At 43.7% G+C, this 26,611-nt stretch overlaps 1 protein-coding gene across 1 annotated transcript in view; it reads left to right on the top strand.

Moving 5' to 3' along the window:
- Positions 1 to 1,858: 1,858 nt before the first annotated feature.
- Positions 1,859 to 26,611, top strand: part of PKHD1 (PKHD1 ciliary IPT domain containing fibrocystin/polyductin) — a 219,744-nt gene continuing 194,991 nt past the window's right edge. The window contains 21 exon segments of the mRNA XM_065731064.1: positions 1,859 to 1,881; positions 3,876 to 3,975; positions 4,356 to 4,454; positions 7,087 to 7,144; positions 7,797 to 7,875; positions 10,918 to 10,992; positions 12,853 to 12,917; positions 13,768 to 13,807; positions 14,133 to 14,203; positions 16,133 to 16,234; positions 16,668 to 16,763; positions 17,365 to 17,500; positions 18,180 to 18,294; positions 18,751 to 19,026; positions 19,646 to 19,735; positions 19,895 to 19,988; positions 21,571 to 21,713; positions 21,807 to 21,937; positions 22,760 to 22,944; positions 23,318 to 23,456; positions 26,065 to 26,219. Of these exon segments, the coding sequence (XP_065587136.1) occupies positions 1,859 to 1,881; positions 3,876 to 3,975; positions 4,356 to 4,454; positions 7,087 to 7,144; positions 7,797 to 7,875; positions 10,918 to 10,992; positions 12,853 to 12,917; positions 13,768 to 13,807; positions 14,133 to 14,203; positions 16,133 to 16,234; positions 16,668 to 16,763; positions 17,365 to 17,500; positions 18,180 to 18,294; positions 18,751 to 19,026; positions 19,646 to 19,735; positions 19,895 to 19,988; positions 21,571 to 21,713; positions 21,807 to 21,937; positions 22,760 to 22,944; positions 23,318 to 23,456; positions 26,065 to 26,219 (2,272 nt within the window).

Here is a 26,611-nt window from a genome sequence, read left to right as displayed (position 1 = left end):
AACCTGAAAATTCTTTTGGAGAAGTTTAAACAGAAACACGTACCAAAGAATTCTCCAGGCATTAACAGATGTTTGGTCCTTGTGATTGGCTACAACTCGTGCTGTGTGCAGCATGAACTTAGGGCGGACGTTGGGTCTTCATCATGTGTTTTGTTGTATGGATATGCTTTGACTTGGTTGTGCAATAAATGTGGACGTGGCTTTGTTCTAGCTGTTGTCCTCTTCTGCTGTATCACTGACTCTAAATCCTGTAATTGCTTTCACTAATTCCTGTGTGTACCACTTAATCAGCCACTCTTGTGAAATGTGGTCCTGGCAGAGGGATGTCCATCATGAGCTTGGTTGGTTCTATGATGTTTTCTCTGTAACTCCACGTTAGTCTGCCTTGTGTGCTATAACAGACCATTGCTCCAACAGGTCTGCAGCATGATGAAGAAATAACAGAAGGGAGTTGTCTTAGTGTTACAGAGAAGGTGCTAAGGTCCTGAGTCCTGTGAAATCCCCATCCATGTTCCTATGGAGTCCCTCCTTTCTGGTGTTCTTTGCAGGTGAGTGACAGAAGCGTTCTCCAGCAGCACTGCAATACAGGCATTACTGGATTGGGTACAGCCTGACTGCAAGTGGGTTGTGAGGATCTATCTCTAAATGCTGTTGGATGTTATGGGGCAGTGGCTTCAGCGTACTGGAAATTATCTGCCTTCTTCAGTGGCTTTTCGTGATGCTCCTCCATGGCCTTAGATTTCATTTCATTGTTTTCTGTATGTCTGAATTATTGTTGATTACCCCTGGGTACCTCTGATGTATGTTTGTTTTCTTTTGCTTGATGATAATCATACAGTTGTTTAAATGTTGAGTTTGTGATGCAAGCATGTCCAATAATTCCCTTTAGAGAGCTGAATACAGGTGTTAGGTGAGTTTACGTTGACCTGATGGGATGGAAATGTCCACAGAATCACTATGGTTGGAAAAGACCTCTAAGATCCAACCCTGACCCAGCCCCACCATTCCCACTGACCACGTCCCTCAGTGCCACATATCCATGGATCCTGAACATCTCCAGGGACAGTGATTATTCTGTGATTATCCAGGAAACTGGATATGGCTGTAAAAACAAATTTTGATTGTTACTTCAAAACAAAAACCAGAAAGGCCGATGGCTGATTTTCCTATCTCCATTAGCTTCAGCAGATGAGGGCCCTGAAAAAAAATCCTGAATTGCCTTAAAAATGTGATGCCTTTCTGGAAAATGCTATATAATAAGTCACTTGTAACTTAACTGCATGAAGCAGGAGCTTCATCTTGTGCTTAAGGACTTTTCCAAGAGAGAGGTGGGCCAGCTGAGGTGGAGGAGGATATATTCAGGGAAATGTTTGCTCTCTTCTAAGAGCTGCAGGGATAAGCATGAGGTTTATTGTGCTTATTTCAATTCTTGAGGAGGACAAGAAATTCAGACTAATTTAGTTCAGAGTTCTGAAGGCATCAAAACCTCAGTGAGGGGAAGGAGGACTTTTCCCTGGTGTTGCTCAAGGTCGGGCTGCATGGGGCCCTGGGTGGGCTGATCTGGTGGGGGCCAACCAGCCCGTGGTAGAATATTGGAAGTAAATGGTCTTTAAGGTCCCTTCCTAACCTAAGCTGTTCTATGAAAGGGAAGGGGATGAGCAATCCTGATTTGGATGCCCAGGAAGGGAGGGATTGTGAAGGCTGGAATCACAGGAGGACAGCTGCCAGATCACTGAGCCTTGCTTTGTGCTGGATGATCCCAGTGTTTGCATTAAACCTGATGTAGCTGAGTTGTTTTTGCAGTGACCTCTGCGGGACTGGTCATACAGCCCCGGGAAGGCAGTGTTGCTGGAGGAACATGGATTACTATCACTCTGGATGGTGAGTGTTCAGCTCTTGTAAAATCTTGCTGAGTATATATCAAAATGATGGAGAATCAGATCAGTTCTGAGACTCGTGGTCGGAGTGACAAATCTGAAACAACAGACACATGGGCTGTAGCACCCGGAGCATGAAATCAGCCTGCAATTATTATTTCATAAACTATTTGTCATGTTTGCTTGTTTTCAAATTCTAAGAGAAACCGGATTTCCTCCTTAACGCCATTTTTATTTTTCATTTTATTTTTGGGAAGAAGGATGGGTGTTCCCTCTGTTCATAGATAGCCTGATGCTGGAGTGTTAGAAACACTAATACATATGAGATCCATGTAAAAATTACACACTGATATGCTTTACTAATTCGGTTCCAAAGCAAAATACACAAAACTAGACCTGATTTTCAGCACTACTCTATATTGACTCCTCGAGGAGGGAGTTGGTTTCTGACTGAGTTGTGTGTTAATTTAAGCTGCTCAAGTTCTCCTCTTAGTTATTTGTAACAGGGAAGAATGGTATCAGTCTTAATTTTCTGAAGAATATAGATTCCTGTAGAGATCATAGACAATTTTGGGGGTTGGAAAGGACTGGATGTGAGTGGTCCTGTCCTCAGAGTTCTTCTCTTTGGCTTTAACTTAGGCTCAGCAACCCATGGGCTAGAGCATCTCTCTCCAACCAGTTGGCCCCACCTGGAGGTGTCCCTGGTGAACACAGACCTGCCCACGTTGCCATGTGATGTCTCTCCCATGTATTTTGACTTATCCATGATAAGATGCAGAACAAGGTATGATCCCCAGATATAGAATTGAATTACCTGGTTTGAAGAAGACATTTAAGAGGATGAAGTTCAACTATCAATGTGACCTATTGAGTCCCATCACTAAGCATGCGTCCCTCTGTGCTAGGTCTACGTGCCTCTTAAATACCATCAGGGATGGGGACATGACTGCTGCCCTGGGCAGCCTGTTCCAATGTTTGATCAATGTTTGATTGGAGAAATTTTCTCATATCCAATCAAAACCTCCCCTGGTGAGGACTTTGCCATCTGCCTGGTGGGATCCTCACTGAGACTTCTCCATCTCTGTGTTGAGTCTGCACGGGCACTGTTTCTGTACCTGAGCACCTTCCAAGCTGTGCTGCATTTATCCATGCAATTTAAGTAAGCTCTAGGTTGATTAATCGTGTTGTATATGAATCAGAATGGCTTATGTTGGAAGGGACCTCAGAGATCATTGAGCTCCAACCCCCATGCTGTGGAGAACAAGCTGAAACTCAGAGAGGCTAGACTCAGCTACTCAGAAGTCTGTAGACATAAGCAGAAGGAAATCTGATGTCCTTGCCTACACAAGATCACAAGGAGAAGCTGATGGTAGGAAGAGAAACAAACACAGCTCTAAGCAGTAGCTGGGGAATCTAAGATTCTCTTCTCCAGCCTGTCATAACTTAAAAAATGTTGTTTGACTAGCAGACTAATAGTGCCTCGAGAGGCAGGAGGAGCAAGCCCATTGGGGTTCTTCCATCTCTTGCTGCTATTATTTGTTTGGGAATTAATTCTGCTGAATGCTGTGCTGTGAAGCTATGTACACTAAGGATGCAGTACTAATTTACAATCCAAACTTCTCTGTAAATTTAGGCAGCCTTGGGTTGTGTTAATATTAATGAATTACAATTGTTCGTTAGTATTAATGAATGCTAATGAGTGTGTTTATGTGCTTTGTATTTACATACAATGTGAGTGCATGTTCTGGTATAGTCCTATTGTCTTATGCTCTTAAGTACAACTTTTTTGCTTTGCCTTCATTGTCATTTTAAACTGCAGTTCCAGAGTTTGGGTTTGCGTGTGTAGTTTGTGTTCACCACAAGAATACAGTTTGCTTCATGAAAGCTTCAGGGAACCTGTTTACAGTGGGGATCCCATGAAGGACCTTTTTACCTTGAAAATAACAACCCCATTTTATATAAAAATAATGTAATTGTTTTTCTTTTTTCCTCACCTAGGTCTTCACCCCAGGAAAGTTTGTACTATGTGGAGGTGACATTTAAAGGACGTGTGATTAACAACCTGACTGGGGTAGAGAAGGAAAACTGTGCTTTCAAGGTAACTGCCAAACAAAGATAGAAGTGATGTTAAAGTTTCAGGTACTGAAGTGGGTAAGGCTTGGTATCACAGAGTTTGTATTGAAATAGCATCTCTTATAGTGATCAAATGTCAGGACACTGAGGTAAGATGCTCCTTGCATCCCTTAAAACTTGAGCATCATGGCGTTTAGTGGTCTCGCTCTTGACAGTCTGTGACCTGAGGTTTTACAGAAGCAAAAACCTGAGTCTGAGTTAACCTGTCTGTATACTTCAGCCATGCAGTCAGAAGGCCATCCTGTGGGTTTTTTGCTCTTGTCCAGAACTGTTATCCATGCCATTAGTCACGTCTCATGCTTTCTGTGACTCTCATGGCCTTATGGCAGGATTTGCCATTTTCAGCTGAACGACTTTGTTAAGGGTGTGTTTGGTCTTGCTAACATTGGAAACATAAAGACAGGAAGTGATACTGTGCTGCCATGGATTCCCAAGAAGGGTGAAGTGAGGTTGGTGCACTCAGCTCTAGTGGCTGGAAATTCTCCCTCACCTTATCTGAGGTCCTTTGCTGGTTGGAGCTGCTTATACTGCTGCTGAATGGTTAATATCATAGAATCATGAGGTTGGAAATGACCTACAAGATCATCCAGTCCGACCTTACACCTATCACCAATAGTTCTTACTAAACCATATCCCTCAACACAATGTCTGAATGTTTCCTGAACACAGTATAGTTGGAGTTTTGGGCTTGGTTGGATAGGACCTCGAGATGTCCAGGTTCTTGCTCAGAGGATTAGCCATTAGTTCACTGTTGGTTGTGGAGTCTCCTCCTTTGGAGATATCCAAGGACCACCTGGATGCCTGCTTTCCTGTGTAACCTGCTGTGAGGCACCTGCATTGAGAAGGCTGGACTTAATGATCCTCAGAGGTCCCTTCTGACCCCTACAGTTCTGAGATTCTCAGGGCTTTATTCAGAGAAATTATGACAATGATGTTGGGGCTTCTTGCAGAGCAGAGTCCTTAGCCACAGTTGTGCGCTTCCGGATGAGGCCCAGTGTGTTCAGAAGTCACGTCCCCTTTCTGCTAACTTTGAATATCAAGCAAGAAAGCCCAGAATTTCAGTAAATTGCACATTAAAACTGAAGAGTCATTGGGTGGTTCAGCTAGCTTCGAGAGCTGATGAAAAATCACCAGGGGTTGCTGTTAATGAGACACATTGCAAGCTAAATAAAACACAATGTGTCTTTGTTTTGAGACTGGGACCTGGGAGCTATGCGTATTAAAAATTAATTTTGCCTCTGCAGTAGATTGGAAAAGCCTGCTGCAGGCAGTGACAACTCTGAACAACTCACAAGACTTGTACCAGCTTGTGGCCCTAGCTTTTGTGCTGGTTTTGGCTTCTTTTTTTGCATAGGCTCCTGCCCATGGTATGGACTTTGCCTCTCTGCATTGCCCATAACTGAAAGGTTTGTGGCTACTCATTCATTTTCCATGTGTTTGTAATAGGGAAAGAAACAGTCTTGGGGTTTGAGGAAGGTTTGAAAAATATCTGCAGTGACATTCTTGATTTGAGTTTGGAAATCTGTTGTTAATGCTTTTTTATTTAGTGACACGGTGAGTGGGCATGGAGGCGATGGTTGGATTAGGTGATCTTAGTGGCCTCTTCTGACCTTAAAGATTCTCTGATTCTGTTGGGCTGACAGCAGCATCTGTAGGTGCAACAAGAGAGGACTTGAAAATGAGAGGGATGGGGATGTGAAATTTCTGAGAAACGGATGATTTGGTGGATAGGGGCAGACCAAATGCCATGGGAAACTTTTGTTTTTCCTATAAGGTTGATGAAATCAAGTAGTCGATGACTTAGGACCAGGGTTTTAGCCAGCTAGCAATGTAACCAGCCAGTTTTATGGAGGTTTGTGAAGCAGAGAAGCAAATGGATTTTTGCAGCTTCTAAACAAGTCAGGTGCCTTTGTATATTACCCTAAGCCCCAGGTACCTAAATACCTTGATGGATCTGACCTAGTGTTATTTGTTTCCAGGGTGCAGAATGCCACACAGGGGAAAGACAGCATTACTCTTGCATGTCAGGGCAGGCATTCGAGGAATAAGGCTTTCCAAGGTCTTGCTGCATTAAGCAAGACTTGTGCCTATGCTAGTGAGCAAGGTGGGCAGTGCTGGAGTCCACGTCCAGCTGCTGCTGCTGGTGAACTGATTCCATGTCAGTTGTCAGCACACAGATGACCACAGGTACTTCAGGCCCCTTGGCAGATGAGTAATGCTTCTGCACACTACTGTTTGAATAGGATTGGTGTAGGCAAAAGCTCCTAGAGTCATTTTGCCTTAAGGATGAGCAAAACTTTTACAGGTTTTAGTGTCATCTAGAAGAAGAGGTCAGCAGGGTTGCTCAGCTTCTTAAAAATGCAGCCAAATGGAGTGCTAGGTTCAGTATCTGTATCTCAGCTACTTCAGGACGCTGAGGACAGCATTCTTCTACTTGTGAAGGGCTGCTCTGTGGTCCCTGTCTCTAAGAAGCTTGCTTGAAAACTCTGCTTGCTCTTAGACTCTGTTTTTGGCTGAAGTCGAGCCCCATAATCTACTTTGAGTATTTCCTTTCTTCCTTAGAGGACAAGGAATTCTGTCCTGAGGACGCTGTGATGTTATACTGTGTTCACAAGGGTCAGTGTAAGCATTTCCTTGGCTATGCTGCCTTTGAGTAACTGACAGGCTCATTAAAAGCTTGCTGAATTATCCCAGTACTGTGAAGCAGAAATAGCTTTGAAGGGTATGCTGTTGTGGGAAGAATTATGCCACAGTGCTAGGTGAAATGGAGGTCTCAGTGTCTGAAAAAACATGGCTTAGAAATTTTGTATAGTATTAAACCATATCCTCTGCAATTGACCCAAACCAGACAACTGGAGCATGGAGAAGGGTGCAGAAGGAGCAGCAAGCCAGACTCTGAATGCACGAAGGGAAGAAGTCGCTCCTTTCTTGGAGCAGGATTCTGCTTCAGAGATCCAGTCCTAAAGCATGAGTCTGTACGATGTGTTTGCCAACTGTGTTGTGAGCAATGTGTAATCAGACCTTGTTGAGCTGCTGTGAGAATGACTGCTGTTTAACTACAACTTTCTCCTTGCAGTTTTCTGCTGCACAGACGCCTGTGGTTTACCAAATTAGCCCGCCATCTGGCATCCCAGGTGAGGGACCTTTCTTTGGGCTGGGGACCACTTTTAATTATTATTTGATGTTCCATCTCATGTCTCTGCTTATGAGAAAGCTGTCTCGCTGGGTTTAGCACAGGCTTCTCCAGGATGTCATGCCCAAGCTCATGCTGACCTGGAAAATGGGTTTACACATGGGGTCTGTTCCCCTGCATACAAGAGAGATGGGCAGTACACTTCGTTGCTCATCAATCCAAGCCCACCCTTGGCTTCGAAGTGCTTTCAGGTGGAGTTCAGATTCTCATGCCTTGTAATACACGGTATTACAGGTTTCTTTGTTAGCTGGATGTTAGACTTCCCAAGGAAGGACGTGAGTAATGCCAAGTGTTAGCTGAGAAGAGCAAAGCTATGTGGAGTGGGTGGATGTGCTGTGGGACCAGAAAGGCTCTTTCTCTGTTGGGGGGGAAGGAATAATCATTTTTCCAGTGGGAAAGGTATATTTGGGGTCAAGGGGAATTAATACCTTGAACTTGGATAGAGAGTAGACACAGGTGCAGCCAACTGGGCACCTCTCTGCATTGTTTGCAAAGAATTTCTTCTGGAATGTCTTTTGTTCAGCTCAAAATCTGCAAACGTAAATGCTCTGCTTTTGAAAGTTGCCCTTCTGTTTCCATTTCCTCTTCATCAGGAAACTTAATAGAGATCTATGGGAAGACAATTGCTGGGAGATACGAGACCCTGGACTTCAATGTGGATTATATTGATGGGTAATTATTTATAAGCTGCTACCTGACCCAGTCCCTGTAAATTGTTTTCTTCTCTCGCCCTCTGTGAGAACAATAAATTGCAACCAGTTGGCCCAGAATTGCCATTTACTTCTTTAGTGCTTTATTGCAGCTCATGAGTTGGGCTCCAGCAAACTTTGTTAATCTAATTGCAACTGGTCCATTAAGCTAGTTGGTTTGTTTACTGGCAGCACAGTCAATCACAGCTCAGTGTGAATTTACTGTAATTGCATCTGGTTGCTGTAGATTTTATTTTGGCTAGCAAATTAAAATTTAGCTAATTAAAATAATGTCAGAATCTTCAAGTTAAATAAATTTTCCCTTCCATTTGCATTTCTAGAAATACTGTTAGTTTGAAGAGAATGCTCTGGTGAGTCAGAAGGCAAAAGGAGAAGTGTCTGGGGACTGGAAGCTTTGTTTTTCTGTTGCTTTAAACTTTCTCTGGTCACTTCTCTGTTTTCAAGGGATGTTTGATTTTGTTTTCTGCTGCTTCTAGCGTTGCATGCAACAGAGCAAAGTGGGTGGACTTCCAAAATTTTCTTGAGAGAAAGCAGCAGAAATTGGATCACCAAGTGTTTTTGTAACTTGCCATTAGGTTGAATGGAAAAGTCCCTTGCTGAGGATCTCAGCTCTTTGCTGCTGTGAATGAGAGCCCACTGCAGATTCCTGCCATACCTGTTGCACCCATTTATCAGCCCTATGCTTTTTCTCACTGGATACACATCAGCATCCTTTTGTTTGATATTCATTACTGTTTTACCTGCCTCCAGTGGATCTGTGAAGCCTTCAGTAGGTGGGAAGAAAGGCTGGTGTGCCTGCATGCTCCACTGCTGGATTACTCATTTACAGCTCGACCTCCCCATAGCCGAGAAGGAAATGGCCTTGGAGTCTTGGCACACCAGGAGAGCTCACATCCTGGTTTTGCTTGAATGCTTTGCCCATTTTTGGTGTGTGTTACTAAATATGTACCAGGTGGAGACTTGGACTTGGCCAGAGCCATCTGTCACTCAGTCACACAGATTCAGATGGAGGGGGAAAGTCTTTATTTTTTTTTTCTCTTTAGTTCTAAAAGCACTGGATGCCTTTTCAGGCTTTATATAGGATACAGTGGTCTAAAGATGAATTAATCATTTATGCATCACTGATTACTTTTCTGTTCATCCTTAGTGTTGCAGATGGAAACTATACACTTATGAGAGAGGCAGGAATAAATTTACTGGTACCATATAGCACTTCAACAAAGTTTAATTGTAACTAAGACAGGAATAATGGACCCCCTTGTTTTCTAAACGCTTTGAAACATGGAAGTAAAGGAGCCCAGGTGTAGCTGGAGCCAGTCCTAGTCATGAACTTGGTCAATCTAACGTGTAACCTTTGTGAAGCTAACAAAGATTAAACTACTAGTCATGCGCTGAGGTGTTGCATTGGCTGGGAGCCTCTTGATGGTGAGGTGTAAGGGACCTCTGTGTAAGGGTAATCCCAAGGGTTGTTCTGAGCAAGGGGAGATCCTGTCATGCAGTTGGCTGCCGTATGGGAGAGCTCAAGGGGCTCTTGGGTTGCTTGCTACTGATGGGGTAAGATGGTTGACTCGTTTATGATGTATGCTCAGCTGTTGACCCATGCATTCTGCCATCAATTCTTTCAGCCTGCAGATCTGTGGTCATTACAGGTCTTTGTGAGACCCTTACATATTATCAGTACTGCCCTTGCTCTCTGCCTGAGCAAGGCCTGGGGCATAACCACCAGGCCAAGGGAGGAAAATGGAAGGGGAGTGCACACATGTCATAGGCATAGATCATAGCAAAGTGAAAACCTTGCTAGAGGTTTCAATTGCTTATTTGCCTTAATTGCCTGTTGGTTCTTCAAGAAACACTACCACCTTTTGCTTGTTGTACTAATTACGTTGAATTTATTGCTCTCACCTGATTCTTCCTTTCCAGTGGAAGTTCTTTCCACCATCACTTCTTTAAGGTGGGGATGTGTGAATCTGAGTGTTTTCAAGTAGGCTCTCTTTGTCTGGATGTGGTGCTTGGTGATTTAGCAGTGGGTTTTTAGGGATAGGGTAGTATGGCTAGGTTGAGGTTGGGCTTGATTATCTTGAAGGTCTTTTCCAACCTTAGCAATTCTATGGTTCTTTGTAGCTCTTCCCTTGATGAAATAAAAAAAATAAATGTTAGTGCTTTGTGTTGCCCAAGTCTAGCATGGATGTCTTGAAGATATTTCTGTCACAATCCTTATGAATGTGCAGTTCCTGCAGTATTTAATGCATATACTTTACAGGGCATAGTGTAATGTGTATATATGGAATATATATATGTGGGGAGCTCTGAAAGTAATGCCTCCTATTTTATTATGTTGGCCTATGACATCAGAGGCAGATGGAGGTGGTATGGCAGTAGAGGCTGAACCTTCACACCAATATCCCATTACATTTTCTTGCTGTGTGACAGGAAGCAGTAGCAGAGGGGGTAGTCTGACAGAATGGCATCTGACATGGAAGTGCTTATGAGGTAAAAGTGTGTCATTAACTCCTCCTTGCAGAAAAAAATTTGCACCCATGGACGTTCATTAGTGCTTGCTAAATGTTTGTGGAGACCAACCAGTGGGTGTGAGCACAGTGAGGGGTGGGTGGTATGTTTCAGCAGCAGTGATAACAACAGTGGATCACCTCTGCTGGTGCAGATTTTTACAAGCATATAATGCAGCTTTTTGTTCCTCTCTACTGCAAATGTGTAGTTAATGGTAGTGATGATGTTGAAAATAGCATTTTAGAGCCAATTCTCAGCTACATCAAGTACTGTTTTTTGCATTCTTTGTATCTGTGATAGTTTCCATGGAAATAAATAAGAGCCATTACTTTTGGAGCAACCTACATACACATACAAAAGTTAGACTTGTCCTGTTCTCTAGGTTAATAAAGGCTAGATACTTTTGAAAATACTGGTTTCTGATTTTAACAGAATCACAGCTTCATTTGGGAAGCTATTTTATGTCTCATCTTTCTTTCTTTTTCCTTTTCCCTAGACCAGCTATTCTTGTGGCAGAAGGAGATGGATGGACCAGCCTCTGCTCTTATGCTGACAGACAAGCTGGAAGCATGTCAGTTGTTGACCTACCTTGGGTTTCTATTGGTGTAAGGCCTCTGGCCCTGTTTAACAGCCCTGTGTCCTTCCTGTACCAGAGCCCCAGGTCTGGATGCAGTACTCCAGATGAGGCCTCATGAGGACAGAGCAGAGGGGGACAATCCCCTCCTTGCCCCTCTACCACTCCTCTGCTGATGCAGCTCAGGATGATGTTGGCCTTCTGGGTTGTGAGCACACGCTGCTGGCTCGTGCCCAGCTGTCCATCTAGGACCTCCAACCAATTCTCTATTCTTCATACAGTCCAGCCTTCAAATCCATATATCTCCAATTTAGAGATAAGAATGTAGTGTGGGACCACGTCCAAGGCTTCGCACAAGTCCAGGTAGACAACAGTTGCTTTCCCTTTGCCCACCAATGCCACAGCTCCATCACAGAAGGCCATCAGACTGGTCAGGCATGACCTTCCCTTGGTGAAGCCATGCTGACCGTCCCAGATCACCCTCTCATCCCTCATGTACCTTAGCACGTGATCTTCCCAGGCACATTAGTGAGGCTTCTCTCAGTGTCTGTGAGCCTTTGATAAGCAAGGTTGTTGCTACAAGGAAATGAGGAAAAAGCCTGCTCCTAGAGAAGTCAGTGCCAGGGCTTCTCAGTGAGCCCTCTTATTGGGTTGTAAAATTCCTCCTGCCTCCCAGGAGGGGAAATTAAATGCAGATCGTTCCATTGATGATGGAACTTGTTGTTCCATGGCTCCCAAAGGTTGATGTAGCACTAACATAGCTTGGTTAATTGCTCTTCATTCATACTCGCAGACTGAGGGCATGCAGAGCAATTAAGAGAGGCATCAGAAAGTGCTATCTTTCCTGGAAGCATTTGCCTTGGAAAAAAAAAAAATCCCACAGTCTGTCCTATTGGTGTTGTTTGGTTTTGAGAGTGGGAGGAGGTATGGAAATATCTCTTGAAATACTCATTTACTGCCTATCCCCAGTGCAGACCGTGTTTTAGAAGTCCTCAGTTGTGTAAACCAGGGATTTGGTGCTGATCTGGGTCTGGTCCTCCAATAATTCCTCAGTTGTCTAGAAGTGGGCAGCGTGGTCACCATGCTGGTTACAAAGATCCCATTCATTTGCTTCAAAGTTGGGAGCTTAAATCATCTTGAGGATCCAGCCCTTAGAGCAGCAAGGGAAGTGCCAATTGGACCTCGGAGGACCCTTAGGAAAGCAGTTCTGGGGGCTGCCTGCATTTACTCCATCCATTTGCAGTGTAGTGCCAACTGCACATCTCTGTTGCTCAAGCAGGAAATCCCTTCTGATGCTGATAAGAGTGGGTTTAAAACATGAAAACCAAAGATCTAGATAACCAGATCTTTATGTGGTTGGATAAATTATAGTTTAAATTTGTACAGATCATGTCATACCTTCACTGATTTATATATTTTTTCCTCCTGCCCTCCCGAAGCCATTTTCCCCATTTAATGCTCTTTCTCATCTCATCAACAGTCTCTGACCTCCTGCTCGATCATCAGCTCCCTCCATCCTGTGCAGGTCCTCTCCTTCCAGAGGCATGGGTCTAAATTGCCCTTCTCAATTTTAGAAGCTGGGCTTGTATGCTCTAGGTCATGTTTAAAATGGGATTTCTGCAAGTCACCAGTGGGATCACCTTCTCAAAACAAGGCTAAAGGGGGCAAATTTCAGTGATGCATCGTCCTAAGCTGCTGATGGTCAGTGGGGAGGTGGGTTCTTTTCCCATCTCTTCTCCCTTGTTTTTAAAGGGAGGTGAGTGTAACCAACTCAGATATGAAAGCTCATATCTTTGGTTAGATGTGTGTTTTGGTCTTTGCTCCTAGTGCTCAGCAAAGCCCTTTGTTTATCCACAGCTACTCCATTCAGACAGAAGATGGACTGGGAACCATGCAGTGCCGGGTGGAAGGGAACCACATAGGTTGGTGAAAGTGTTGGGGTGTGTGGGAGAGATCCTATTTCTGCTATTCCTGCAGCTCTAGAGGAGTCATTACTGTTATTTTTTTGTTTGTTTATTGTTTTATTCAAATTGTATATGATGGGTTTAAGAGAGAATGGAGGTCTTGAAGGAGATTTACACCTTCCTGGCATGGCAAGTGAGGTCAGATAGGATTCACAGGATCTGAGAGGAGTCTTTCCCCTGAGGTTCAGCTTGCAGATTCAGATGTGTAAGAGTAGATCCATGCAATGTAGTATATACTTATGATCTAAGACTCTGAGCTTCTTAGTGTAAGATATTAAATTCAGTTGAAACATGATTGAATGTCGCCTCCAATCACTCCACGAGAAAAGAGAGATCTCCTGCAGGTCCTGTGTCACATCTGTCAATCCTGAGCAATTCACGACCAGGGAATTTCAGGTGGTTCCTGAGACTTGTGTGTGTAGAGCCAATGAATTCACCCCCAGTTACGTGTAGAAATAGGAAATTAAATGTCTTGAGTTGTGAGTTGAATCCTACTCCTAAAACTGAAGTGATGCAACAGTAATGGATGTGCACCAGCTAAAGACTTGCAAACTCTTCCAAGGGGTTATTGGGTTTTCTTTTTTTGCTTTTACTTCCAAGATTTTTTTGGACTTTTGTGATATACTTTGAAGAACTTGTTCCCTTAAATTGCAAGCAGGTCGGTGGAAATCAACACAATTGTACTGCTACAAGAGAAGCATAAGGAAGAGATCATGAGCAGGATGCCTAGACAAGGTTTGGTAGGATGTGCTCTTCTTAAAGCTCTCCGTGTTTCTGCCATAAAGCATGTTTCTTTTCTCTCCCCCAGGGTCCCACAATGTCAGCTTCTCAGTGTTTAACAAAGGAAAGTGAGTAGAAGATCTCTTTTTTTTTTCTTTAGTTTCATATGGGAACACTGCTACACTTCTGAGCCCAGGATAACTGCATGAAATTTGATCAAAACTTGTGTTTCATTACTTGTGAGGTTTTGCTGATGTGAGAAGATGATCAATAGATTAGGGATGAAAAAGGAGTATATTACTCTCCCCAGGCATCTCTGCTCTGTGATTCTAATACTTCAGTGCATGAAACAGACGTAATCCAAGGCCAGCTTGAACAAAACCCTGCCAAAGGAAGGGTCTGTGCTCTCCAAAATGGCCCGGGGTCCCTAACACAACTCTCTCTCTCTTGCAGGTCAGTGATAGACAAAGGTGCTTGGCTCATCAGTGCCAAGCAGGAACTTTTCTTGTACCAAATGCATTCAGGTATTGTACTGGTCCACCTCAGTGCTTGCACAGTCCCGTGGCTGGCTTGTCTAAGAAAAGACCTCTGCTCATTGCTCTTTCCAATGTGACCTCATTTTAGCCTGTAGCTCTACTGGTATGGTAAGATTTGTGGTGGGCTGACTACACAAAGCTGCAGGTCAAAAATTGCAGCTATACCAGCTTTATATGCTGAGGTTGGGTGTGCTGCCATGGGCTGTGTTCTGAATCTCCTGTGAATTCATGGTCCTCTTAAGGATATCTTTGGACACTTTCTTTTGGACAGCCTAATCTGGGAGTCAGCCAGTGCACGACAGTGTGCCAGGGTTTGGGATGAAGTTAATATTGTTGTTCCTCGTGTTGTCAGAGCACCAGCAGAATTGATGTGTTGGATGTAAAGGAACTTTATATCACCTTCCCCCTTAAGTCATACTGTCTGGAAAGAATGTGATGTTGCCCCTAAAAGACTGTTATGAAGGCCTTAAGATAGGGTAGTTCAAGATGCAAGATGATGTTCAGCCACTCCAAGAGTCGAGATCTGGATTAAGGGATGGTGAATTACAGGTTACTGCACTGTTAGTTTAAAAAATGATGTGGACTGAAGCACTTTATAACTTCTGCATGGCATCTCTAGCTATGGAGACAAGAGACAATGGAATTCTGAGCACCCACTTCAGGTTATGGCCATGGGGAAACATGGTCTGAAACTCAGGACCTGTGTCCAGTGGTCACAACAGAAGTGGGGGATCAGGATTGCAGAGCCTTTGGTCTCAGTGATTGCATAAAGCTGAAAAAACCACGTAGTTCATGTGCATGGATCTCCAGAAATGTCCCACCATATTTTTTGCCTTGTTTTGCATTGTTTGCTTTTGTTTTGACCTGTCAAGGGGCTGAAATTAATATAATGATAGTAGTTACCTTATGGGCTGAGAACTATTGGTGATGGGTGGACGGTTGGACTGGATGAACTTGGAGGTCTTTTCCAACCTTGGTGATTCTATGGTTCTATGATTATTATTTTTTTCTTTTAAGGAGTGTATCCAATGTATAAATGGATTTTGTGTATTGTTTATAGCATGCAACTTGTTTCCTCTATATATTCAAAACACAGAGGGTAATTTTATATCCTTACTTACAAATGGAGGGACTGTGTGGAGTTAATTGTTAGCAGAGTACCTGGAGAAATAAGGTCTGCCAGACCTTTCCAATAGGCAGTACTGCAGTAGCCAATAGTTAATGCTGTCAAAGTGAAAAGGAAAGTGAAAGAATTAAGAAAATGTAGATCTGGATAAGCTTCTAATGCATTTTTAGTCTTTTTGCATATTTAAAAAAAATTATATATATATATATATGCAGGTGTTTAGGATACGTGAGTGAGAAGCAAGTAAATTTCAACAAAGAGGAAAAATTGGTTTCCAATGTGGAATGGGATGACTGTAATAAAGATCTGGTCCTGTAAGGTTCTCATAGTTGCAGTGTAGATGTCCACCATCAGATGTTCACTTCCCTGCATTCATCCCTATGGGACAGCTGGAAAGTGCAGTGACACCTAAACCTATGGGCTGAACTGGGAAACGAATCAGGCCAGGTCAGAAGGATGAAAGCAGTCTTAATGTCACTTTTCCTTTCAGAGCTCCTCAGTAGCCCAGAATATGCAGTTTACAATCTGAGCTTGACAGATGCAGTCCCTGCCAAGTCACAGCCTGAGCATTCTGGCATTTCCCTGTTGTGTGGCCAAGTTGTCCAAGTGGTTCATTCCTGCTGTAATCTCAGTGGCTGCTGAAATCAACAAAGGATCAGTGAAGCCTATTTCATTCACAGGAGTAGTCCAGTTGGAAAGAGTGCAAGTGCACTGCTGGCTTTGACAGGAATAGGGCTGGGGTTTGTCTTTCCTGTGCTTGTTTTCAGATCCCCTTTTTCCTTCCTCTGCAGAAATAGCCTCTGTGTTCCCAGTGGGTGGAAGTCTTGCAGGAGGAACTGACCTCACTATTACGGGGGATTTTTTTGAGGAGCCTGTGCAGGTCACTGCTGCAGGTAACGGGAGAAGTGAGCTCAAGGTTTTTGTAAACATACGAAGCCCATTCAAACCAGCTGGTCTTCATATGCAGTGATAGCATATCCTTGTCAAGGAAGGTCCAGCTATTTGGGTTATGGAATGAATGATTTTTCTTGGTTCGTGGTACAAATAGAGATTTCTAACGAACCATGGGTGTCTTTTGGAAAAGAAGATGGGTTTATTGATACAGGCTGCCCAAGGAGAGGTGATGTCACCATCCCTGGAGGTGCTCAGGAGCTGTGGAGATGCCACCCTGAGGGATGTGATCGTTGGGCATGGTGTGGGTGTGGGTTGGAGTTGAACTTAGTGATGTTATGGGTCTTTTCCACTCGTAGTGGTCCTGTGATTATTCTGCAGCTCATGCATTTCCAGCTGTCACATGGCACATCTGTCTCCTTTTCCTGCTGCCAGGTGTCCCCTGTAAAGTCAAGCATGTCTCTCCTCAGCAAATCATCTGCACCACTGGAGCTGTGGGCAGGAGCAGGAGGATGGGTGACCCCCAGCCAGGTACAGTGTTTGAATAACCAAAGGTCCAAACAGACAAGCACGTGTGCAAACAGGGAGAAGTCATCCAGAAACTTGACTTTCCAAAACATCAAGCATAGTTTATCTTACGTTAGTAGCAAGGAAAAGCAAAGTTGAAAGCTCAGACCACTGCCTGCAGATGGCCCTCTGGTGGGAGGAAGGTCAGCCCCAGGGCTGGGGAAAATGAGGGGGGAGAAGTATGAATGGTTTTTAAAGGGCAAAATGGGGAACTAGAGGTACTGTAAAGGCTTCTGGGTATACTGCTTGAGTTTACTGTGCACATAATGATACGTAGATCAGTTTGAAACCTCTTCCTCCAAGAGAAGTCATGTTAGGGTTGTTGGAAGCAGGTTGGTCTTGGCAGATTTTTGTTCTTACTGGTGGAGGGTTTCAAATCAGAATGAAACTTCAGGAACAGTATTTTACATCATACTGTGAATAAAAAAAACCAACAAAAGCACCCCACAAATGGAGCCAAATCATTAACTGGTTATTGATTAGCCTCCTTACACTACTGAATCTAGCACGGGCTCTGGGATTTTTGTTGGCTGCTGCTGAGAATGCTTCTGTTTTAACTTTGTAGGAAATCGAGGGCTTCTCTTTGAAGTTTGGGATGATGCCTCTGATCTGACAGAAGCAGGGCCTGGATATAGATGGCAGTTTGTACCTAATGCCCAATCCCCAGTAAAATTTCTGTCTGCAGCAAAGCAGTCCTTCAGGTACTCGGTGCTCTTGAGAAGAGATGTGGCTGTAGCAATCACCTTTAGTAGTGTAAGGTGTAGCAATAACACCTGACAGCTCTTTGTAGCAGAGTCTGACTGCATAGCTCCTATAAATCAAAGCAAACTCTCTGCTCTGAGGTCCTTTTGAAGCTCAACATATTCAGCAAAGTACTTTATTTCTCTCCCTTTTTATTCCTTTTTTTGCTTTCCCTTGGTGTTTCTGTTCTCCCTGGCCTAGATGTGCTGAAATAGCATGAAAGAAACTGCTGTAGAGGTAGAAGGAACTCTATTTAGATGCTGCCTTGGGTTGGAGATCTGCCCAGATGTGGGAGGCCACATCCACAGTCTATGTGGGCAACTGCAGCCATAGATTTTCTTCATTCTATGAAAATGTTGGGGCCATGTTGGCGCCTTTTGAGGTGTGCCTAGGAAGAGCTTTGCAATGTGCTGGACATTTCCATCCTTCTATCACTTCTGTGCTTTTATCAGTTGATCCTGAGGGATTTTGAGCCTCTTCCTGCCGTTTGAGTGCTAAGACTTTGTGAAGAAATGCACAGAAAAGACGTAGGCAATAACAAAGCCATGTTACTCTGTGTACACGTGGAGGTTGGGTGCTGGGTGGCAAGCATTTTGCAGTAACTCTTGTGAATGTTACAGATGCTCTGCTTTTGCTTAGCTCCAGGCTTCGTGGATTTTTTGTGGCTCCTCAGACCAACAATTACACCTTCTGGATTCAAGCAGATGGTCCGGCGTCTCTGTACTTGAGTTCATCCCAAGACCCATGGCACAAGGTACTACTCTTAGAGAGAAAAATAAGGCAGTCGTGATAGGGAGGGGCTTAATTAAGGACTCATTGACTCCTATTTTATGTCTGTTGCAAAGTGACACTTCCTGTGGTGTTATGACATTTGGCTCTATCAGCTGTCCATCTCACGAAGCACATGCTGTTGTCTCTAGTGTTTTCAGATGTCTTTTCCTGAAGACATTTTCATTTGTGTTTCATGGATGTGAGCTAAAGAACTGAAGCCATCTATGGAAGTCTACGTGAAGAATTGTTAGTGGGGCTTATAGGGTCAGCTGTAAGAACAGTCTTGTTTATGCTACTGAGCTCTAAATCAAAGATCTTTGAGATGATGGCTTTCTCCTGTAGAATAGGGAAGAATGCATTAAACCTCTGGTTTTGGAACTGAAGGGTGCTGTATTTTGACATAGTGGAAATGTCACTGGTTTTGTTCATCTGGACACAGGTGAGAATAGCTTCTCTCCCAGATGGCAATTTGGAATGGTCTGGAAAGTGGGTGAAGAACTGGAGTGAGAGTTGGCAGCCAAAATCCCAGAAATTTGAGCTAACTGCTGGCCTGAGGTACTACTTGGAAGCACTGCATCATGGAAAGGCACCCAGCAATGGGATGAGAGTTGGAGTCCAGATACACAACACGTGGCTGAATCCTCAGGTGGTGAACAGCTACTACATTGAGAGGCACGAAATCCGGGCTCGTGCCTTGTGTCTTCCAGAAGTACAGGTCAGTGCTGTGTGCCCTGTTGGACTGGGACTTTGGACTAGATGACCTCCAGGGGTTTCTTCTAACTTAAACAATTTCATGGGATGTAGACGAGCTCTGATTCAATGGACTCAAATGGTAGCACATCCTATTGGTAAAGATCGTGTCAAAAATGGCAGTGCATTCCCACTTTTTGTTAGCCTGCTGGTTTAGATGATAGTGTTATGTGAGCTGAAGGTATTTGTGGCTTTCACTCTCGTTACCAGGTGGATGCCCAGGGCCCCATCCATGGCCTTGTGAGCACTTCCAGGGATGGGGCAGTCAGAAATCTATGGGCAGCTTTGGAGCTGCAGACAGGACCACCTGTGGTCATCAGTGTGTCCATGCAGGTCGTGCATCCCTCATGCTCCTGTTAATTTGGGAATAGGAACCCCAGGCACGGGTCAGGGGAGTCCGTGGAGAGCAAACATAGTTTAAGAGTAGCTGAAAGGATTCTTTATTATTAAACTTAGTACAGAAGCTTGAAAGGGCAGTATGTTTGCTCTGAGTTCCTTCACAGTAGAAACTCCACATAGCAGATATGATTTCTTTGTGTCTTGTGAGGATTGTACCTGTTCTCATTTGCTTCTTTGCTTTGCAGATGTTGACAGTGTCTGGCACAGGGTGGTTCAGTGTCTCCTGGAACAATGCACCCCGCAGAATGGTCCACACAAATTCCACTGCTCATCAGGCAAGTGTCATACCCCAAAGGATTTTAGACCTGGAAATTTAAGCTCTGTCTGTATTGAGCTGAATAAAGTCAGTGTAGCTGTGACATAGTGCAGAAGCTCTGCAGGAATGAACCAGGCACCACTGTATTGCAACTGCCTTTTACTTTCTGTTTTTAAAGGTCCAAACAGCAATTGAGGAGCTTCTTTCAGTCGGGTGTGACACTGAGCCAACTTCTGCTAGAATTCTCTTCCGTGATGGCTTTGAGAAACAAGGTAGTAATTCAACAAATAAGCAGTATTTACTGTGAGAGTTGTTTTCTGAAATAAATGGATTTAAAACTTTCAAAAGCAGTAAATTTGTGCTTTCGCTGGATCTATGCAGGTGTTCATTTGTATTTTTAATGAGGTATAGTACAAAGAACTAATATTACAAACGTGATCAAAATATTAATGAGTCTTCCTGCAGTAAGTTCCACGACTCAGTCATACAGCAAGAAGCTGATCAGGGCAGGTTATGTTTCAGTGACTGGAAGCATTAGGAGTACAGATAGAAACAGATCTGCAGTGGCCCAAAGTGACAGCTCAGACTACAACCTGATGATAACTTCTGCTTTTGGTGTTTCCCAGTAGCTGAAAAAGTACAAATTTGTGTGCTACACTTGACATTCAGGCAAGTGTTTTAAAAATAAATAATAAAATAACCCCCCCCCTTTTTTTTTAATGTTAAAGTATTTCATGCATCAAAAATTAACTCCATTTTCATGTCTCTGATAGCATTAAAATACACCAAGAAGTCAATTGCCTGGAGACCTCACAATACATCCTTACATTTAGAGTAGACAGAGACAACAGGACCCAGCCAATAATGTGTATTTGGTGACTTCCTCATTGAAGTGGAGGATAACAATTAAACTGGAGAGAGAGGGGAAGTGTAAGGCAAAAAAAAACAAACAAAAAAAAAACCTGGAAACATCAATTGGATGTTTTTAGATCTAATAGTGATCTCAGTGCTCCAATTGTGCCAACAGAAGAGTTGTGCCAGGGAGGATCAGGCTGGATATTAGGGAAAATTTCTTCTCTAAAAGAGTGGTTGAATACTGGAATGTGCTGCCCAGGGAGAGGTGGTGGAGACACAGACTTGGGAGATTCAAGGACTGTTTAGATGTGGTACTGAGGAACATGGTTTAGTGGGCAACGTTGTTGGTTGGTGGGTGACTGGACCAGATGATCTTTTGAGATCTTTTCCAACCTTAATGATTCTATGAAGTGTTTTCAACTCTGTGAATTCTGTGGACATGTTTTATTTTCCATGAGACCACCTTCTTTATTTATTTTCTATTTATTTATATTTTTAAGACTGCTAACTTCAAAAGACAGGTTCTTCTTTCTCTTGGCAGAAAGAAGATGATTTATCTGTATCTACTGTAGGAAGGAAGCCTCTTCTATACTAGAAACAGGAGAAATCCCAGCAAGCTTTTGGCAGCAAGGTTGCTGCCAAATGCTATATCTCAGATGCTATATTTATATATCCATCTCCAGCTTTGCCTGGGTGTTTTCTGAAAGGGAAAGTTGATTATTATAGTCTACCTGGCTTAAGATGATAGCATTTTCCAGAAGGTGTTTCTGGCCAGGATTGGGATGTAATGGTCTCTCCTGTCTTTCAGTACCCTTAAACAAGGGAACAACTGCTCCATGAATGTTCATCACTTATCAAGGCAGAACTCTGAAGAGTAGAGTTGTTTGATAAAATGTTTTTGGATCTCTGTTTCTGGCATTTCCATGAGCACTTTGACTGCACTTGTTTTCTGAATCCTCCTTAAGCCTCTTATCCTGCTTGGGTTTTTTTTTCCTTCAGGTACAGTAAACTCTGTCACTACAGAACACGTTGTCTATGGAACAGATCCATTCTGTGGGAGGTTCAGTGCACGCAGCCCAAGCCAGATGGTGAAGACTTCCCCATCAGCTCTACAAAGATATGAGCTTACTGAATACACACATGTAAGTGGCTGCTCTAGCTGAGTAAATTGCAGCTGTAATTATAAACATTGTGAAGTTTTCGTGAAAACATTTTTCTTTGCTTATTGTTTTCAGGTTTGTTTTGCACATAAGGGCCACATGAGCAATGTCCTTCATATCTCAGTGTCCTACACAAACCTTTCCTTATGTTCAGTGGAGAGAAACCTCACCTGCCGATGGGATTTTGATGGAACGGACCCCATAAGGTATGCAGACACAGTGCACAGGGATGACATTTTCTGTAGTAAGAAGGTGTTCTGGGAGAATGGGGAAGCAGCAAGTTCTTGTTTGTCTAAAAATAAATTGTCATATGGGGCAAAATGTTGGATGAGTGCTCTGTCCCTGTGCTGACATAGCTGGGATGTGCTTCTGTTGCTTTTGAGGGCTATCTGAGGAGATATGCATGTTCCTTGTTCTAGAAACTATTTCACCATAGTAATGTACACTGGCCTGGAGAGTTTCTGTCTCTAGTTAGCAGAAATTACCAGAATTTTTCTGTAGATGTTAACTTCTTGGTTTCTTTGTCATTGTCCTGATGTCACCAGTCAGTTCAATGGTGCTGGTGAGCAACAGGTCTGGTATTGCATCCCTCTTGATCTTCTCTTGATCCCTCTTGAGCTACCTATTACCTGGCTCAATAAATTATCCTTGATGCGTTCCAGGAGCCTCCTGGATTACCTACAGCTCTCCATGCTGTGCTTATCAATGGGATCCTTCCATTTCTTTCAGTGCTCTGTAAGGCTGAGTGTGGGCTGTGCAGGAGGGGGGGGTTCATATGACATTACTATGTGATGGAAAGAACATCCAGGGACCTGGAGCAGTTGTCTCAAGGGACCTAAGCTCAGGATTGACCTCTGTGGAGGAGGATGCTGAAGCAGGCATCTAAAGCTTTGTCTTCCAGAGAGATTTGTTGAGTGATCAAAAGTTGTGCGCAGGTAATAACAACGGCATCTGAGTTCATCTCCAAAGTCATTCATCGTAACCACCCAGCAATAAAACAAAGGCTGTACCACCTTGTTGTCTTCCAGCTGGACATTCTCCTGCACTGACCTCTGGACAAGGTGTGTGAGTGGCTCTGCCCTTCTCCAGGACCTTCCTGTCAACACCCCAGTGTTTGTACACCAGATTGACTTGCCAAGCCCCCAGCTGCAAAAGGAAACTTCTGGGTCGTTCTACCTCGATGAAGTCATCATCACAGACAGAGCTGTGACTGGTAAAGAAATCTGTTTATTCTTTGCTCTCAGTGTTGTGGTCTGTCCAGGTTCCTTTGTACAAAGCTTGAGCTAGTTGAAACTATTCTGGAGGGAAAGGCTGTTTCATAACAGGCACAAATCTTTTTTATTTTCTTTAATTTCTTTTGTATTTTGTGGAAAAACAAAGCCAAGAAGTAATTGCCAAACATCAGCGTTCTTGGTTTATTTGAAAAGACGTTTATATAAATGTAACTTCTGAATGCTCTTACTCAAACAAAAAGCACTTCTGGAAACCAACAAGATAAATTTCCAGTTCTAATATGGAGATGACCTAGGCATGGTTACATCTGTTCTCCCAGCTCTAGTGGATGCTTGTGCCCTTTTACCTTTCAGTTTCTCAGAGGGATCCCAAACCACGTCGGCTTGGTGGGCGGATAATAGAAGCAGTAACTGTGGTGGGGTCTTCTCCTACTTACAATGTGTCCTGGCTGGTGTCTGGCTGTGGTGCAAGTTTGCCTCTTCTCTCCCTGAGGTAGGGACAATGTGATCATCTCATACACTGTAATAATCTTAACAAACTCACATGGATATATCTTCTTCCATGGAGCCCTTTATCATCTCAGAAGCTGTAAGATGTAAGTCTGGTCAAGTTCAGAAATCCACATACTTCCTTTGGCACTTCCTTCTTCAGTCATCAGTGTTCAAGCCCTGTTTGGATAGCTTCACTAAGATGACTACAATGCATATGAGATGTAGCTTCTCTAAGATGTCTGCTGTGTCTTCAGGGTCCTAAATAGTGGACTAAACTTGCATTGTAGGCCTCTTAATGGAGCTATCTGTTTCTGGTGTTGAGGTTCCATTGTGAGGTTGAGTTTCAGTTGCCTAACCACAGGAGGCTAAGGTGTTCCAGGTGCCCTGGGGTATCACAGAACCATGGGGATTGGGAGATGGGCTACCAGTGATGCCGGGCTGGATGAAAACCTTAGCCTCCCAGTAACTCTGATACCAGCTGCCATGTTAAGCAATGGAAGCTCACCTTGTGTACTTGTTTACTGAGATGTCTTCTGTTCTCCAAGTCTCCTAATACGTTTGAGGCAGAAGCACAGGTTGAATAGATGAGAGGACAATTGTCAAAGGCCAAGCTGGCAAAGAATCCAGCTTTTACTTGTATTCTGAGTTGGGAATAACCTGATAAGACTAGGGCCTATGTAAGACAGAGGCTGTAATGATGCAAACTCTAACCTTTCCACAGTGAGCAGTTAGCTCAGCCCAGCTAATTCACTCCAAAGTGATTTTCTCAGGTAGCAGGCAGCCTCCTTCTGGAAGATGAGCCTCAGATTGCTATGACTTAAGTTGCTTTCTTACTGTGTGTTTTCTCTGAAAACAGATTCCCCTTTTAGAGGTGGTTAAGATCTGAACAAAGCTAGGTTGTTAGATCTGGCTCCCAGAAGAGAGTACTTCTGTTTCCTGATAAATCTTTAGCTGCCATGAACTCACAGCTTCCTGGGGTTCAGAAATGTAGCCCCTGTCAGCATTAAGAAAATGACTGACACAATCTGGTTTATTCTTTGGTTTTCCCAACGTGCTATCTGCTCAGCAGCAGTTTCCACCATTGTCCAGCAGAGGGCAAATCTAAGGGGTCATTTGTTCAAACAGTTAAAACACAGTTCAGACCTGGGTGTTTTAGAGAAGTCAGCTTCGAGGGGTTGGAAGTGTGTGACTTTTGAGGTCTCTTCCAACCCAAGCCATTCCTCCCTGGAGGCATTCAACAAATGTTTAGATGTTGTCCTGGGGAGACATGGTTTAGTGGGAAAATATTGGTGGTACAATTGGGCTGGATGATTTTGGAGGTCTTTCCCAACCTCTGTGATTGTATGAACTAGGGCAGCATAGAAGGGTTTGTCTTGTAAGAGTTTCACCTTGAAAAACAATGTTTAATTGCCATTGTCAGATGTGGTTTTTTTTGGCACAAAATGAAGAGGAAAAGGATGAGAATGATATGTTTGATATTTGTATGTAAGTAGGGGTGCAATCAAGAGAGAAGGGGTGTTCTTAATTCTGTGTGCAGACTTAACAAGGCTAGCATTGCAGCACTGAGTGCATTTGTCAAAGGGCTTTAGAAGAACTGGGAAAGAAAACCATAAGCATGATTATGGAACTGAGAAAAATGCCTAGAAGGGAAAGGTGTAGGAGGCTCGATGTGTTCAGCTTATCAAAATAGAGGATTAAGAGATAAATTGATTATAGTACCTCTCATCAGGAAGCAGGGCTTGGCACTGCTGGGCTTCTGCCTCTCAGAGGAAGATGTAGGAGAAATTGAGATGTGATGCTGATGCCAGGTAGATAGAAAACAAATGATCACAAGCTTTAAAAATGGGTGTGCTGCTCAGTGCTTTTGTATTTTCAAAACAAAACTGATTATTTTTCTTAATTGAGCACATGTTGTGTATTGCTTTAATGCACCTTTCTGGGATCAGGGCAGGAGTACTGTCTAAATGTGGTGGGCTCGCTGACTGCTGCAAGTCAGATAAGAAGAACCAGCACTCCTTTGGGTTATGGACACTTGAAATATTCTCTGTAGAGTTGTCTGAGCTGAGACATTGGTTGTTCTCTGGGCTCTTAACCACACGGTGGCATCGTTGTGCCACAGAAAGTCCTTTTCCTTGGGGGAAAAGGGAGAGATTTCTATTGATGAGGTAGAAAATATTTTGAGTTTTAGAAAACCAGGCTTTGGATGGTCTCTGATATGAAATAGAAATCTCTGCTCTGTGCTGTTATTCAGAAATGTTAATGGTCTTGAGAAAGCTACAGGATGAAGCAGGAAAGCTTTGTGTTGTAGCTGCCCAGTCTGCATTAAAATAGTCCCCCAAAATGCCCATCTTGGGGCAGGAGTCCCATGTATTTGGTGCTGTGTGAGCTCTTTGTTTCATCACAATTAAAAAAGACTTTTTCCATCACTTTGTTGTGTGCAATACCTGCAACACTGGAGTACCCAAGCCAATCAGAAGAGTGACCGCCCTCTCCCTGGGTTCCTCAGGAGTTTTGCTTGCATCCAGTATCCCTCTGCCACTGGTGGTGCAGGTGCCACGAGTGGAGGCCCTAACCACTGGTGCTTTCAGTGTGGGCCCTCTCTCACACAGAGGTGTGGTGCTCTGCGAGGGCTCTGATGAGGACGGCCACCTCTACGTCTCCACGGAGGATGTGAGAGTCAGCGTTGCCGTTCAGACACTGCAGGTGTCATCTCCACCTCTTGGAGGGACCTTCCGCATACACCTGGGAAACACGGTGATACCAGGTAAGGTGTGGTGTGAGTACAGCTCCTGGACTTGCCTTCGTAGCAAGTCGGGTGGAGATTTCTACTTCACTCATGCAACTGCAGAAGGGAAAGCTTGGCAACCTGGCAGATCTCAAGGTACGAAGGATCCATGGCCAGTATTTTCCATTTCTCCTGATGTTGTCATGACAAATTGCTAAGAGTGATCAGGTATGGCTGGAGGTTCTCTGTGCTGCCACCAGATTTTTTCCTTGTGCTTCTGGGGACATGGTAGTAGTGGGTGTGGTGGTTATGGGTTGCTGGTTGAACTAAATGATCTTGGTGGTCTTTTCCAACTTTAATGATTCTGTGATTTGAGAACACTGAGCCCTGAAAATGCTCAGGGTACAGGCTGACAAGTCAAACACACTGTG

The sequence above is a fragment of the Cyrtonyx montezumae genome, unplaced genomic scaffold, assembly GCF_038088225.1.
Source record: "Cyrtonyx montezumae isolate F1298 unplaced genomic scaffold, pur_monq_1.0 scaffold_13, whole genome shotgun sequence".
Taxonomy (NCBI): domain Eukaryota; kingdom Metazoa; phylum Chordata; class Aves; order Galliformes; family Odontophoridae; genus Cyrtonyx; species Cyrtonyx montezumae.
Note: the sequence above shows the minus strand (reverse complement) of the source record. Positions and strands in the feature narration are given on the sequence as shown.